Source organism: Lytechinus pictus, chromosome 2 (assembly GCF_037042905.1).
Source record: "Lytechinus pictus isolate F3 Inbred chromosome 2, Lp3.0, whole genome shotgun sequence".
Lineage (NCBI taxonomy): Eukaryota > Metazoa > Echinodermata > Echinoidea > Temnopleuroida > Toxopneustidae > Lytechinus > Lytechinus pictus.
The window spans coordinates 16610604-16628394 of NC_087246.1; the positions used below are offsets into that span (position 1 = coordinate 16610604).

General features: G+C 34.7%; 1 protein-coding gene and 2 long non-coding RNA genes across 3 annotated transcripts; all 3 read left to right on the forward strand.

The window, feature by feature from the left end:
* Positions 1–1091: 1091 nt before the first annotated feature.
* On the forward strand, positions 1092–6462 carry LOC129254694 (dynein light chain 2, cytoplasmic). Its single transcript, XM_054893202.2, has 2 exons — positions 1092–1183; positions 4170–6462. Exon 2 carries the CDS (start codon positions 4183–4185, stop codon positions 4450–4452), a length of 270 nt encoding a protein of 89 aa, XP_054749177.2. The 5' UTR covers positions 1092–1183; positions 4170–4182; the 3' UTR covers positions 4453–6462.
* Positions 6463–9789: 3327 nt separating this feature from the next.
* Positions 9790–13344, forward strand: LOC135156989 (uncharacterized). Its single transcript, XR_010296060.1, has 3 exons — positions 9790–10303; positions 10360–10794; positions 11682–13344. It is a non-coding gene; the product is annotated as an uncharacterized LOC135156989 (long non-coding RNA).
* Positions 13345–14698: 1354 nt separating this feature from the next.
* On the forward strand, positions 14699–17791 carry LOC135156990 (uncharacterized). Its single transcript, XR_010296062.1, has 2 exons — positions 14699–14939; positions 15718–17791. It is a non-coding gene; the product is annotated as an uncharacterized LOC135156990 (long non-coding RNA).

Genomic DNA, 17791 nt, shown 5'->3' on the forward strand with positions numbered 1-17791 from the left:
GCATGTGAAACCAAAAAGTATCTCAGTTCTTAATCCAATGTTATCCAGTATAAGTACTTCACAAAATGATACAAAAGCAAGAGGATCATAAAATTGTATCATGATATATTATTTTAAATGGTTTTCTCTTTGATATAAAACCTATTCCAAAGCGTGGACTGTGATGTAAATTTCATGATAGCTTCTTGACATCCATTCCCTAAATTTAGACAGATGCTCAAAGAGCCCTCTTATACTAGGAAAATAACAATATCACGGAAAGAGGGCACTCGATATTTTATGTTTTCTTTCACAGAAAATCGGTGGTTGTTACCAAAGCTAAAGAATACTCTAAAGGGGTACTTCATACTGAGCAAATCGCTTTAAATTCCTTTAAATTCCATTTAAATCTGTTGAAAAATAACGAAAACACAGAACTTCAAATTTTAGCCATATTTTGTGAAAGCAGTTACTAGTATGCACGGCGCCATGAATGTAAAACAGGTTTTGCTGATCATCATGTCCCTGCTTTCCCTTTTCTTAAGTTATCAGATGAAATCAAAATATTTTCATAATCATTTTCTTACATGCGTTATGATTATTTTTCCCTTGCATCAAAGTTCCAGCAATATTCGAACACAAGAAATCAGTTTGTAATCCTCTTTTTCTTTTCATTCTCGGATCGGAGGACAAAATGTGAAGAAATATAATATAATATGATAAAATTCAAAAGCATAAGTGGAGATAAGACATCAGCCAGCTCACTGCATATTAATTTCTGCTTTCCCACCTTCTCAAGTCTGGTGAAAAATGACGCCATTGTTACCAATGCGTTGCCAACCTTAAAATACCTTGGTCCGTGATAATACTAAATTGCAGCGTCACTATAGTGTTACAAGCCATAGTTGTAAGCTACCAGTCTAATGGGTAAACATCCAATGAAAACTGGTTCGCACAATTATCTCTTTTTTCCCTTCTCGTGTCAGCAATCGAGCGAAGAGCAGCCGTGGCAACAACAGAGAAAACGCTTTTCAATAATATACCCAGCTTTCTATCATTATAGATCGCCTTTTCATTTAGGTGGAAAAACCGGGAATCGACAGGTTCAAAAATATAATTCGCATTGTCTTTAATATCCATTGCCAGTGAATCCGTCTTTGAGTCTCCTCTCGTCATTATTGAGTTTTACGACTAAATTTCTTGGGTAAGCATATTTATAATTATTTTTCTTTAATTATTAATAAGACGTAGGCCTTTTATTTCCTATTTAGATGTAGGTCTTATACTAGTTGCCTACACGTATTTTGTGTACGTAATTGTATTTACAAAATGATCCACAACTAAAGAAAGAAGACAAGAGACTAGAGAAAATGGTAAATAATGGTATTGTTAAGACGGGTGTTATGTTAAAATTTGTCAGAAAATTTAGCTTTTATTTATAAAATGTCATTTCCCTCAAACTGTTTCACCCACTATATACGCCACATAGTACAGATGTATTTTTTACACGCTATTCTCAAAGACTGCTGTTATATAGAAGGGGCACTGAACTTTATTTTTGCACATTCTCGCTTAGAAATGCAAGGGGTTTGAAAACAAATTTAACATACCAACAGTAACAGGGTATTTTTTAATCTTCAACTTCACTTTCCCTCACTCTCAAACAGGAGACAAAAAGGGGGAATTAGATACCGCAGAATAGTCATATACTACTTGTATTTACGAATTGAGATATTACGAATTGGGGCGTCATGGTCTCGTGGCTATAACTCTCTTCTTTCAATCTGAGGGATGTGGGTTCGAGCCCAAGCTATGTGCTGCACTCCGGGGGGGGGGCACTCAGTATATATGCACAGTGGGTATGTGCCGCGGAGGGGACCCCCATTTTTACACTCAAATTTCCGTTCCGAGGCATAGCATTTTTGTCTTATTGAGAAAAAGAACAAAGGAAGCCGCTCCAGAGCATTGCATTTTCTTCTTCTCGAGAAAAAAAGAAGAAAAAAATCCGCTCCAGGGCTTCGCATATTTTCCGTTACGCCGTTCCGGTCGCAATTTTGGTGAAAAGCGGCCGCAGCTCGCTGTCCGACCATCGCCTCTGCGCTAGCGCGCCCGTCAGTCGTGCCGCCGGGCTAGCTGAATGTACGTTCCATAGGGATGCATACGCACTCGCACGCAGGCCACCCGTTCCAAGGACCCCCGTTTTCACAAACATTTGTAGTTCCGAAGCCCGTTCCGAGGACCCTCCTTTGTACATTTAGCCCGCTCCAAGGCCCCCGTTTTTTGTCTCGCCCGCGGCACACCCCTACCACTTTTTTGGTCGAGTGCCCCCCCCCCCCCCCAACCGGGGCTGCACTCAATCCAGGTGTCGGTGAATGGGTACCTGATATAGGAATTTATTTCTGTAAACGCAGCGCGCGTAACATCTACTCTGCTAAAGCCAGGGTAATTATGCTGCATTATTATAAAACGCAGAGACTTCTTATACAAGTAAGCGTTAAACGCTAGCTATATAAGCAAGTATAATAATAATTATTATTATGGGAAAAATGGGATGTGTGCCCATTCGATTGCGCCAAATTTTTTCGAGATTTGCTCACGTAGCAAAGTTAGAGTCTGTCTAAAAGTGTGTTATTAAAGGAGAATGACACCATTGCTTTGTGAAGCAGAATCATCAAAGAACGAGATCAACGAAAGTTTGAGAACGAGTTTGAATACGAATGTCCAGATCACTAATGTATTGGACATCCCCTAATAATTGGCATTGCGACTAAGAAGTTTGAAGTCACACTTGCCATTTCTTTTGTATATATAAACTTTACTTAAATCTCACTTTTATCAAGACTACTAAGTACTATTCGTAAATCAGGGGGGGGGGGGTGGGACGACATTTTGATAGAGGCTCGCTAAATATGTCGGTTTGTTCTATGGCCAAAAATCATGGTTTGTGCCTTTGACAGTCATGTTTGTGGTATATTGTAGGTGTACAAATGCCCACGATCAATTAGGCAAAGCAAATTTTCGGAATATTTCATTTCAATGTCTATTTCGAACAATAAAATATGGATTTGGATTTGGATTTCATTTCATATTTATATCCTACACGTTACTCCTCGTACCGTAAACCCGTAAACGATCTAGTATAGTAGTACACAAAACATTTAGAAACCACGGCCCAGAGAACGATTTGCCCAATCATATTAAACTCAATATACCGTATGCAGTGGCGTAACCACGTGCCCCCCCCCCAAGAAACTTAGTGGGGAAGATGAAAGTATTGGATATTTTATTATATATATTATACTATATTACATCAGATTTTTTTCATAATTTTATGAAACATTGCTTAGGGCCTATGTGTTCATCATTCCCGGTGTTCGCATTGTCTGTTCAGTGAGATATATAACCATGTTGTACTACAAAACATCCCGTTTTCACGTCAATATACACCAAATATATATCCTCGCACTTCGAGTTATTATTGATTTTTGTCGTGACATATGCTTCTTTTTTAAGATTACTATAAGTGATTGCCCCTTTTAAGGTCTGAATATAAAACATTTCATAAAACAATTCAGCTCGCGCTTCGCGCTCGCATCATGAGATACATATCCGTTTAATGGCACAGTCCTTAAAATGTCTCTATTAGGTCAGCATACCTGGCAATTGAGCGCACTTCGCACGCCCAATAAGGGACTCAAATTTTTTGCTAGTGCCCCCCCCCCCTCAATGCTGTGACCCACGGTACGCCACTGACCGTATGTTTGTGTTTTTTTCTTTTAAAGCTTCGTTAAAAAAAATATCATTATCTCTTACCTGCATTCGCACCCACTAGCACACTTCATTTTTTTCAATTTTTACTTTTTTCCCCTTTCTTTGATGATTTGTGGGATCACAATCTTTCTTAACAAATATTTTTTTTTTTTTGGGGGGGGGTTCCATGTAGCCCATCCCTCTTTGGTTGCTATGTTTCAATCATTTTTTGCTCACCTATTTTGCCGCTGGATGTTTTCTGTTCATTTGAGCTTACTATTATTGTAGTATGTTTATATTCTGCTATTATAAGATTGTCACATGGTTATAATGTACTTTGTCTGTCATGTTATTATGTCCATGCGTTGTAAAATTATTTTGTTTATTCAATAAATGCAGAAAATCCCGAACATGTTATCAATTTATTTCAAAATTAATAGATAACCTGCCACCATGACTGACCGTAAGGCTGTCGTCAAGAATGCTGATATGTCAGAAGACATGCAGCAAGACGCCATCGAGTGCGCCACCCAAGCCATGGAGAAATTCAACATCGAGAAGGACATCGCTGCCTACATCAAGAAAGAGTTCGACAAGAAGTACAACCCGACCTGGCATTGCATTGTGGGTCGCAACTTCGGCAGCTACGTAACGCACGAGACCAAGCATTTCATCTACTTCTATATGGGGCAGGTGGCCATCTTGCTTTTCAAATCAGGATGATTTCCTTCACCCATATTAGTGTCCTAGGACTGTAGGATTGTCTTTCAGAGGGGCCTTATTTAACGTTAACCTTTGTAGACTTTTGAATCGCAAAGTTATCAACTCGTGACTGTGAACTCAGTAATTCGTTGTTATTCATAATGGGTATTTCCATAAGGAACCCACTTTGTGACATGCTTATTTTTACCCTAAAATCAGTAAATCATCTTTTTGTTGAAAATTACTACTAGGAATGGTCTTATTGAGAAAGTCCCTTCTAAATGGGAATATAGTCAGAAATAAAATCAGAGCAGAAAAGCAGTCACCATACTGGTTTGTATAATAGGGCGCAATTGTGTTTTTCGTTTAAAGGTGGACACCAAGATGCCAAATTCACTTTTGAGCACCCCAGAACAAGTTAAATATAATATTTAAGTTGATTTCAGAGAGAGTGGTCATAATGCAAGTCAGTAATCCATTCAGCTAATCAACAATACTTTTTTTAGATTCTAATGTAATGCTGGAAAACTAATTTTTCACAGTCTCACATGTAAGTGCGCCAAAATGATTATTCGTCTATTCTCCATTTTTTTTCAAAGTGTGCTTTGAAGTAGTCATTATTTATCAATGTATGTAAAGATCGCACAAATAGGATGAAATTATGTCGAATTTGTAGCAAATAACATTAAGATTAGAAAATTAAAGTATTGACATATCGTCACAATGTAATATTTTGGGAGACATCAACGTTATCTGTTGAAGATAATAATAGCCATATTTTCATAATGTTCTATAAACTATAGCCCCTCCCTTTGGAAGGGTAAATGTGGATTCTACAATCAAAAGTTAGTGTTTCCTATATGTATCTCATTTTGAAGACACCAAATCTTACACGGTGAACACATTTTTGAGATTCTCTAATGCCTCCTGACAATCATTTCTTGAATAATTTCAGGTTACAATTATTTTCAAAATCAATTTGTTGTCTATTATTTCTTTCCATGTTTCAAAAAAGATTAAATGACACTTGTTTGAATTTTACACTATAATTTCATAATGTGCAGTCGCTTTTATTCCAGGTAAAAAAAATAGTACAGTCAAACACACATTTTCCTTCTATGGAACCATGTGTTTTAATCAGCAACACGGTAAACATGTCGAAATTACTATTTCTTCATCGGCAAATCAGAAAATTTTGATTTTTTTACACATATTTTTGTTTTTCTACATTTCAATATATCACAGGTGCATAGGTCCCCAATAAGTTATTTTCAAATTGAATACTCCATGCAACAATCTGAAATTGGAAGAAAAAAAAAATATATATATATATACATACCGAAATGTGGCTTCAGGATGGTCATATATACACAAGGCAAATCTAAGCATTCCATCATCTGTATTGTTATTATATTTAATATTATCATTATGCCGATATCTCTCGGTGAATAATTAGGTGATTAAAAAAAATATTATATACTATGGAAATATATCCGACTTAGTTTTATCTCTGATGAGAAATAGAAGGATATGAAGAGATGTGCATTTGACTTCATTTTTTTCACTCATAATTGTATATAATAAGCGCCACTTATTTAAATTAGTCGCATATCCAGATGAGTTTATCACACTGTATTTAGTATAAAAAAAGATAGTGTCAGTACTATGTAGAAACAATTAACATGTAGAATCAGTCGCTATATAGCATGCGTTTTTACAGTATGTTTTGTAGTACACTTCAGAAAAAAATATTAAGTTGATTAACCAATGAACCTATATAAGAACTGTTGGGTAAAATAAAATTGTATGTGAAATGTAAAACGAATGGAGATTTCTTTACCACCAGATATGTTCATATGTTAACCAACCTGGAAAGTCGGTTAAAACACTATGCAAGTGTACGCAAAATAAGATTTAACATGTTTAAGAAATGTTATAGATGTGTTAGCTAAAAACTGCACTTTGTATAATAAAATCTGTATACTATTGACATTTAATAATGAGTAATAAATAAAATAACGAAATATTCCATCTCGATTTTTTCCTTGTCAATTCTGTTCGCATAGACGTCGATACAAAATTATAAAATTTATTCCTTAAGAATGTTAAAAGGCAAACGTGGCAAATAACACTCTTTGGTTTTAGCGGATTTTTTAGGTCTAACTTAACAATAATCAAAATCATGGGCCAATTCTATTGTAAATAGGTATTTAAATCTTGTCAATTTTATATTTCAATGCTATTTGAATTAGCTTTCCATACACCCAATTCACCTACTAATTAATAATAGTAATAATCACAGCATTAAAGGCGCTTAATACAGATATTTCTAAATGGTCAATTTTCTGACTATCAATTAACATGATTAAAGTGTAATAAAAATTATTACATTACCAATTTTAAGATTCGGGAGAAATAGAAACAAAAAAGATGCCCATGCACGTCCATGTAGACCACCCCAAAACTGATATACAGAGTTGGCTAATCTAAACATTAAAAAATTCTTTATTTGATGAAGGGAACTTGCATTATGAATGTATGTTGATAATTTATTCCATTGGATGGGGCAGATACAAAAGAGCTGAATAATTTGAAGGCCAAGAGTGAGGATGATTTATTATATGAAGAGCTCACTTGCAAAAGGGGTTAGGTCCATTTTTCATCAAATTTGATTTTTTGGTCTCAATGTATAGATTTTTAGTAGCTCTATATGATGTTACCAAAGAAAAGTTGAAATTCCTATTTAAAAGTGATCAAAAATGGCAAAGAAAAGTTACTTTTTTTCAAAAGGGGTTAGGTCCATTTCAGTTAAGTTGCAAAAGGGATTAGGTCCAAACCGAATTTTTTTTGGAAAATAATATTTTAAAAAATATGAATAAAGGTAGATCTCTTTTATACCCAATTTTATGTTATCATGGTAGGGAATCTTGAAAATTTAGTTTCGCATAAGAATATGCTATAAAGGAGAATTTAAAAAAAATGATTTTCTTGGAGTGGACCTAACCCCTTTTGCAAACAAACTCTTCTGAACAGCTCATTTGTCAAAAGGGGTTAGGTCCATTGTTCATAAATTTTATTGTTTTCTGTCTCAAAACCTCTAAATTTTTAGTCGCTTTGATGAAAACAAAGAAAATTTGAAATTTACATGAAAACGTAAATAAAAGTGGCAAAGAAAAATCACTTTTTTAATCAAAATAGATAGGATTCATTTCAGTTTACTTGCAAAAGGGGTTAGGTCCACAATGATAATTTTTAAAAGAATTTATAGAAAAAATTGAAACAAGTAGATTTCTTTTATACCCAATTTTATGTTCACATGATAGGGTAGAACATCATGACAATTTAGTTTCTCATAAGAATATTGCAGTAAGTGAAAATAAAAAACATGGTTTTTCTCAGAATGGTCCAAAGTGGACCTAAGCCCTTTTGCAACTAAACTCTTCATATCTAACATTTGGGGTAATAATAAAGAGGCCAGCATATCACCAGCCAGAAAAAAAATGCTTGCATGCATCTCCAAAGTCTTTAAACTTTGATGTTGTAACCATTACGTTAACTTATGCGGTCCCATGTCCTTTTGTAACTCCCAAATTAAGAGACGTGGCCCATTTTAGTCTTACCCCCCCCCCCCTCATTTTCAATGTGAGGGGGCAAATCAGGCCGTTTTTGGAGTGAGAACCCTTCATTTGACTTTTTCACTCTTCATAATTATGTATTAAACTTTGACTCCACCTATGACCATCACATACAATTCCATACATTTACATTTAACTTAGAATAGATCTGTAAATTTTGACCCAAATAATGCGTATGGTCATGAAAGTATCATTGTCCGGGTCTATAGCCCCGAGTATGCAGCCGAAAGTTAAAGTGTGACTAAAAAAGTTGTGACATCGTAAGATTTATTTTCAAGAATGATTGTACAATGTGGTTAATGCAATCGATCTCCATAATGTGTTTCTACAATCAAACTCTAGTCTTTGTGCTAAAGGGCCCGGGCATGGGTACGCTCTAAACCATTTAGTTGATTGATTTCTGCATCATGAACATTATCACCAGATCATTAAACTTCCATTAATGAATTGCACTATTTATAATAGGCATATGGGCGGATAAAAAGAAATCGACCAATTTTTAAATAACACCGGATAACATACTGTCCTCGAGATTTTTTTTAATTTACTTACTGATATTGGGTAATCGGTTTGCCATGTATCCCACCAGATTTTACCCAACTCTATAAACAATAATTGTCCATAAATTCTGGTTAAAATTCCGCATCACCCCGAGGGCCAACTTTATAAGAACAAGCAACTTTGGGGCAAAACTTGGGAATTCTAACTTTATCATATGAATCTCATGTAATTCGTTTAAACCTATTTGATACAGTGTTAGATCATGGACCTACCTGTGGTATAGGTCCATGGCTAGATGAATGTTCATAATCACACACCTGTACTTCGTAACAAAAATATTTATTTGATTTTCGTTTCAATCATTTCAGTGGGTTCTACTACAATTTCTCAAAAATGCAAATGATATACAATGAATATGCAAAACCAGAATTGCCCAACTTAAGTTCCCAAAGTTTGGTTTAAAAAAAAGAAAGAAAGATAATTACCCCCCCCCCCCAAAGAAGATAGTAATTACCCAACCGTTAATGCCCCCCCCCCCCTAAAAAAAAAAGATAACTACTGGCAGAGTGACTGAGCAAAATGTTCCCATCTCCCATCATCATGATGCTGGTAAAATATTGCCCAATATTAGAATGAAAACAATCGCTCAATAATTTTAAAGAACTAGAATGTTCAAATGGTTAATAATTGCCCATAATTATGATTTTACTTAACAAGCCAACAGTATCCCAACTATTTTCCCAACGTTTCAAGTGTACGCACAATCCATAACGGGCAACTACATCAATATAAAAAACAAAAATTTAAAAACCTATACCATATACACAAAATGAGTTGATTTCTTCAGAGGCTGTGACAAGAAAAAAAAAGTCCTCTCAAATTATTGTGACCCACTGCCATGCATTTTAAGAGCTAAAGGGTGGTTTTGTGCCCCTACCCCACTCCCTCCATCGCTGTACCATGATACTGAATGATAAAATATGTTGATCACTCGGATTTCCTCGTAGCTAGCTCCCACCATGTACCTATATGTACCTATAGGTCCGTGCTCCCAACTCCCGTTTTGGAGCGAAATGCGGTGCTGTACTTTGAACAATTATGTTACAAGCTACGATTGAAAGCTACAGTTAAAGTGGGAAATCATCCAATGAAAATCGCTCATGCAAAGCACAAAAGAAATTATTTCAATACAAATGATAAATATTGATGCCATGCCAACAGCAGAGGTAGACATGGTTTTACCGAAAGACCAACCTTTCATGCGTTTGTTGTATTAGGAAAAAAATACACACTGATCGGGCTCTCAAAATATAGGGCATTTAATCATAGGAATTCTTCATCCGAAATTGGACTGCATATTTATTGAGCAAGAAAGTAAAGGAAAACAAATTAAAAAAAACTCCATTCGAAGAGGGAATAATTATGAAGGATATTCAAGGTCATCAGACGCCATGTCTTACATGCATCATGGACCTGCTATAGGTACATGCATGCAAAGACCTATTGTGTTACAAGCTTCTGTGAAAAGCTGCCTTTGGATTAATGAACGGCTCAATCATGTCAATGGTGTGATACAGTTTTTTCCCCAATAATTTCGTTTCCACGTTTTCAACAATCATAATCAGAGCTGTATCGATAAATATTTCTATTCAGTTGTTCGTGCCTGTGTGAACACTAAGAAACTTGATTAGAAAACCGAGAATCGTTCTACACATGCCAAAAGTCAATTTTTCATAGTATTTTATGTCAACGAAACGAGATGAGAACTTGAGAGGGAATAATCAAGTTATAGAATCTAGAAAATAACTCGAAAAACTCGAAAAAAAAAAGCAGACATGGTTTTATCGAATTTAATTAGCCTCAAAGTCATGATAGCGTGACAAGCCCCTGTTAAAAGCTACTATTCAATAGACTTGATAGATTAACCATCCAATGACAAGGGATGAAATCTTTCAGGGGGCGTTTTCACAGTTTTGAATTAACATAATCCTAGCTTTGTCAATAAATGTTTCTTTTCTTTACCTGTATAATATGTGTTTGCGATTTCTTCATTGCCAACTGAACACATATTGAACATCTTGATTGGAATTCACGAGGCTTGCAAAACTACTTAAGTCGTCATTTTCATATTATTTCATTACTGGAGACAGAAATAGTCCTTTTGAGAAGTCGGGATCGGGATCCTGTTAGATGAAAAACTGTCAGAATTTGTTCATTCAAGTGTCTGGTAAGTTTAAGTCAACTATCAAACCTAATATTTTATTAACCTTGGGGATATACTTTGAATTGAAAAAAGAAGGAAATCGACCCCAAAATTCTGTGGCGTTACACAAGCCCAGGACAAGCAGCAAGTTCGGCATTCCAGCGCTTCACTGCATCGCCTTCATAGTGTACATAACGCTGGTGTATTAAAACGTTTAACGTGCTCCTCTAATTACACACCTAAATTCAAACTTATATTATTGTATCATTTCGGTGACATAGTTCGATGCATGTCTTTATGAATATTCAGTGGGCATATTGATATCCCCACCTGTTCTTTTTTGTTTTATTAAATAAAATTTATTAAATATGAAAATTTATATAAAATTTATTTAATATTTTTCCTCCTAAGAATTAAAAATAGGCCTATTGGATAGATAACTGATTTAATGCATTGGATATTCATTGCTGTAACCTATTTCAAACAAAGGGAGACATATCATACACACAAAAGGTGCATGAAAATATAAAATAATCATGATTTTATGTAATAACATACGAAAAAGGGAAAGTGGAGACATGACATCATCTGCCTACCTGATGCCAATATTTATGACGACATGCATATACTAGTAACTGTTTCCCTAAAATATTGCTATGAGTTTAAAATTCAACAATTTCAAATTTCAATGAAATTTTCAGCATTTTACTCAGTGAATTTTATTTTATCTATTTAAATAATTTTCAGCCAGGAGTACCCCTTTAATATGTGATTTTAGTATCCCTCTATGCTTGACTTTGAGGAACAACTTCCCTGTCACAAGGTCCAAACTGGACTAGGTTTAGAAGAGGACCGGATCCGTGCTTCTAGTCCCAATATTATACTTTTCTTTCTCTTTCTTTTCTGCACAGGATTTCATTAACCATCATCATGTCTGAACGCAATGCCGTCATCAAGAATGCTGATATGTCAGAAGACATGCAGCGAGACGCCATCGCATGCGCGACCGGAGCCATGGAGAAATTCAACGTTGAGAAAGACATCGCTGCCCACATCAAGAAGGAGTTCGACAAAAAATTCAACCCGACCTGGCATTGCATTGTGGGTCGCAACTTCGGCAGCTACGTGACGCACGAGACCAAACATTTCATCTATTTCTATCTGGGACAAGTCGCCATCTTGCTTTTCAAGTCTGGATGATTTTGTGCTGCATTCAAACTTTCTGAGCTAAGGACAGTTACAGGTTAAATGAAATTCTTGCAGATCAAGCCTATGAAAAATAATGTGATAGGCCTAACGAAGTTATGGAATTTCGCTCAAATCCGTAATAATTATACAACATACCGTTTCCATAAACGTACTGATATTACGATTTCATAAAAATTAGTTATAAAATATTAGATTTATGGCACATTAGTTTAATCTCGAAAATATGTTGTTAAGTAAATTGCACATCATCTGATCATGGGATATGAAAGATGTAATCTAGTCGTAACTGAGCTCGCAATGTCTTCTATGTGTTATTCATGTATAAATTAAATGTTCCAGTTAAATGAATAATGAGAGTTCCCTTTCTAGCAGCTCCTCTTTACTAAAACACGATAAATTATTATTACGATAATAATGATTTTACTTCTTCCGTATGGTGAACCAAAATAAGTTTTACATAATTGAAAAACAATTTGTGACATAACCGACTACATTATCATGTCGCCATGACGCATGCTGTTATTGTACTGTTTTTTTTTAAACCAGCGAAACTTAAACCATTATCATTTTTTTTTTACATCTGATTTGGATGAAATTACAAGTGCAAGTTTTGCATCAAATCAACTTATTGATGCTTTTCTGTCGGGGATATCAGGGCTTAGTATGGCAACGTCTTTCTCATAATCTAGACTAGGCCTACTTATTTAATATAGGCCAACAGTTTGCGCTACTCTTTCTCCTAACATAAAATAAACATTTGATTATACTGATAGTATTTGTTAAATCTTTATTATTATTTTCATAAAAATTAAAAATAATGTGTTGAAATCACATGTGTCATTCACAAGTATACTCCGATGTAAAGTATTTTGAATTCGCTCTGTGAATTATGCTTCGAATACAATCTCGATTTGCGCGCCGAAATTTGTTATCGATCGAATTACCAAATATCATGTACTGATAATAATATATGCTTGCAAAATTTGGTAATAATTAGTAACACCAATTAAGACATTAACATAGTGAATGTATAAGTTCTTTTGATGATTGTTTTAATTAATGAGATATCTAGAGCAAATTTCTATCGGTCAGACTGAATACTTACTTTTATATATAGAAATAATTGACAGGAATGAGTTAATGTATTACAGCAAAAAAGCGCAACTAACAAGGATCTATAGACATTATTATTTTATAGATACATCCCTAATATACATGACAGTTTGAATATGAGTTCGTTTAATGTCTACAACTACACATACATGACATATGCATATGGACTTATAATAAATCATGAATATGGAAAAGGAATATTCATAAACTTGCAAAAGTGTAATTAATAAATTCATTATGTTAAACTAATAATCTCATTTCAATGATGTTATTGCTGGTGTTATGGTGTATTTATTATACTTAATCAATGTATATATAGAGGTCAACTCTAAAGTCAAATTGGGTTTAATGGGGAAAAAATAAATAGATTAATAAAAATGGAAACAAAATTATAAAAAAAATATCTTCGGGGTGCCCGGCCACCCCTCAGCACCCTTACTTCCAAGAGCCATTAATGCGTGTACGCTTTAAAAGGATGAGGGGCTAAAAGTCCATTTGGGAGCCCAAAGAGACGTTAAATGACATGAATGATGATGCGCTAAAACAAGATCTGAATATTACTATCGTTGTTAGTACCATTATTATAACTGTCATCATGCTTAAAGGGACGGTCCGGTCTGAAAATATTTACATCTAAATAAATAGAGTAAACTTCACAGAGCAAAATGCTGAAAATTTCATCAAAATCGGAAAAACAAATAACGAAGTTATTGAATTTTAAAGTTTATCAATAGAAAACAGTTATATGCACATCGTCATGAATATTCATTAAGTGGGCTGACGATGTCATATCCCCACTTTCCTTTTTCTTATGTTATTACATGAAATCATAATTGTTTCATTTTTTCATACATGTGTAAATGATGTGTCTCCATTATGATGAAACGAGGCAATAAATAACTAATGCACTTAATCAGTTGTCAATCCAATTGTTTAAGTTCTTGGTAAGAAAAATTTTGAATAAACCTAATTTCATAATAAAATACAAAAGAACAAGTGGGGACATGACATCATCAGCCCACCTAATGAATATTCATGAAGACGTACCTAGAACTGTTTTACCGGAATAATGGAAATCTTCAAATCCAATAACTTCGTTATTTGTTATTCGATTTTGATCAAATTTTCAGCATTTTGCTTTGTGAATTTTACTCTATTTATTGAGATATAAAAAAATAATGTCTCAAGCCTGGCCCATCCCTTTAAATTCAATTAAGGGGCTGTTTACCACAAACATAATTGTTGGAGGGCAGTGTGTGAGAGGGTCGTAAGCGGTCGTAAGAGAGAATTTTTCGTCACAACTGTAAATTTCAAGATAGGGGAGAGAAAAAAAAATATTTCGCCATGATAGCCCATGCGTGCGAACTCGGCGCACCTCCAACCAATACACAAAAGACATGGAAAACCGTAACGAAATAAATATTGATATTCATACAGAAAAAGTAGAAATAGTTAACTTTCCTATTTACCATCCCTTAATCCGTAGGTGTGAGAATAATGCAAGGAATTTCAATGTACACATCATTTCTAAAATATTTGTGTTAAAAGTTACTGTTACAAGCCACGGTGATAGGCTACTGATTTTGGGAGTTCTGGTCCAGTCTCTGCTCAGGATATTAATCAAACAATGAAACCATGACTTGATTTAAGAAATATCAGCGACCCGCTGGCTTTTTAAGAGTGGTGATCGAAATAACAATCAGAAGTTTGCACTAGCTCTTTCATCCAAACAATCCATGATTTCATAGGATTTGGATCACTTTGTCTAATATTTAGCATCGGAGAAAGAGAGAGGATCATTGAGTGATAGCTGGGTCAAATCTTCAGCACTATTTCAAATATTGAAGGTAAGATACAAAGCATATTTACCTCATATTAACCTTTAATTTGCTTACGTGATTGAAATGAAAAGAATTAAGGTTGTCTATTTTCTAAATCCCTAAAGAGTGTTTATTCGGGGATGGGGTAAATGCAGAGCGTGGAAAGGTTCACAAAACATCATGAACATGATGAATTCTTCATTGAGGCGCTGATAGCTGTATTATGCCCAAACTAACATCCAGTATATGTTCCCATGAAATTAACCTTGCATGCCTGGTGAATATGATCAATGTTACATGTTGTGTAAGTTATTGTCCCCTTTATAAAAAAATGGTTCAATTTGTATTTGTGTACTGAAAGAAAGGAGCACCGAGTTTTAATCATGTCATATATATCAGGACAATATTTGTACATTCAATTTTTCTCGCTTTTTGATTATGTTGTCGCACTTTTAGTTCAAGAGATTGTGTACAATATAAAATGATGTCAATGAAATCAGCCCCCATAACAATTTCCTTTATAAAGTAAGCCTACATAAACGCCAACAGCCAAAAAAAAAACTGAGTCGTATGTGGTTAAGAGAGTTTGTTTTACATTTTGAGTGGAGACAATATCAACTTAGATTGGCGTAATCATTGTGTTTGCCTATAATGATGCGCATGCTTTTTGTTCGAATTATGAGCGTCGGGATAATCATTTATCATCTACCGTTTCTATCTGAAAAAAATAAAAGATGAAGTTAAAACAAAACAACAACCAAGAATAATAATCCAAGATTTCATTCCTGTTTCATCTTCATTTCAGAACGAGCACTATCTTCTGTCCAGCCCTTCGGCCCCATTCACCATCGCTATGTCGATTTCAAATCGTGCCCGACTAACCGCCAAAGATGCCGTCATTAAAAATGCCGATATGGAGGGACAAATGCAAAACTTCGCCACGGAAACCGCCGCCGACGCTTTCTCGAAGTACAACATGGAAAAGGATGTTGCCGCGTACATCAAGAAAGAATTTGATAAAATTCATAACCCTGCCTGGCATTGCATTGTGGGTCGTAACTTCGGCAGTTACGTAACGCACGAGACCAAACATTTCATCTACTTCTATCTTGGACAGACAGCTGTCTTGCTTTTTAAATCTGGCTGAGGAAAAAGAACAAGAAGAAAAGGGACTAATTGTAACAAGTTAGACGTGCGGACCCCATTCTACCATGACTATTGTGATCACGCAACTTTATGAAAGTTTGATAATAATAAAAAATCACCCATTTAAAGCATGATCAATTTTGGTACATGTATATGTTCGGCGATACTATTTCCCTCTTTTCTCGGAATAATACTTCCACATCTTTAGTTTGCAAAAATAGAGATACCAAACACCAAAAATTTCGAATTGGATGTGAAAGTTTATCCCATCGTCTGTAAATATCCGCTATGATCCCCCAAGAAGTGAGTAAAAATTATTGGTGCTGTAAACGATAGTTTGGGTTTTCAATAATATACATTTTATAGCTGCATGAACTTAGTAATACTAGGGCAAAGTTGATAGACACATTTAGCCTAGCGTTTGGTGTGTATCTAAAAGCGCTTTGTACATTTTGTCGGCATCGTAATACGATATGATTCTTTACAGATATAAGAAAAAAAGGAAAATATCAATAGCGCTCTGTGTAGAAAATCTATGTTACTTATACGTTGAGTATTGTATATTGTATGTATATAGGTAAATAAAAGTTTATTTACATATACAAATTTGAAGATTATTTTAAGATGTAAGCACCGACGTCGTCATTATTAATCGACTATACGGCAACAGATCGTGAATGTGAGTGTTCCTGGTAATGATATATCTATACTAGATGATGAGATAGGAAGAGGAGAAGGCGGTTTAATGACGAGAGGACTTGACAAGTTCCAACAACACGCCATATCTTGCATGTCTTGTCTTCTTATATCAAACAAGTCTATTTTCCACATTTCAACAACTCCCCATTTTGTCTTCTGGTCCAATAAAAGTCTACTTTTCGAATTTCAACAATTACTAGTCATCTACAAGTGGACTTGAACAACCCGTCATCTCTTTAACTTGTCTCGTCATCTGGTTGCATCCGTACTTTTGAATGATGGCCCGAGATTCTGGATTTCCTTAAATGAAGAAATCTTTCATAGTCAATTCATTAGCTCTTTTATTAAAAAATACTTATTATCTAAATCTTATACGTCATCGTGTCATCTTATTGTATAATTACATCATACCACACCATTGTAATTATGTACTTACTTTCATTTTTCATATTTATGGGTTTTTTTGTGCGTTGCCAGTCTTCGTAGGCTAATATCTATAATTTTATGGACCACAAACTACAAGCACTTTTTTTATTGAATCCCTCCATTTATACAGGATATTGCTCATCTATTATAATTCGCACTTGTGTTTTGTTATGTTTTCTTATCGAATAGAAATATGTATATATTATCTTGATCTATATTACTCGTATGATTATACTATATCAAACGTCATTATGATATTTCTTTATTTTTCTTGTTAGAATTTGAATACCGTACATTACTTTATAAATGTCACTCTTTGAAGAACAATCGAATCTCTATCATTTAGCCAAATTATCAATACTTTGTATTTATGGTAAATGTAGCCCATTGATGCTTTAACATACTGTATTTAAAAATGAACATATACTTACCCACGTTGTATTCTGAATACCACGGTCTAAATCTTTGCCATGCAATGGAAAACCAAATCATTATAGGCCTGCGTGGATGTTGTCTTCCTTTCTCACTTTGCTCCTGCGCACATTAGACAGTAACTAACACTTAATTGTATATTTTAATATTAAATGAAGCCCAACAGATACATGTAA

What these genes read in the sequence shown, in the direction of transcription:
- LOC129254694 (XM_054893202.2), top strand. Translation starts at nt 4,183, where the DNA reads ATGACTGACCGTAAGGCTGTCGTCAAGAATGCTGATATGTCAGAAGAC.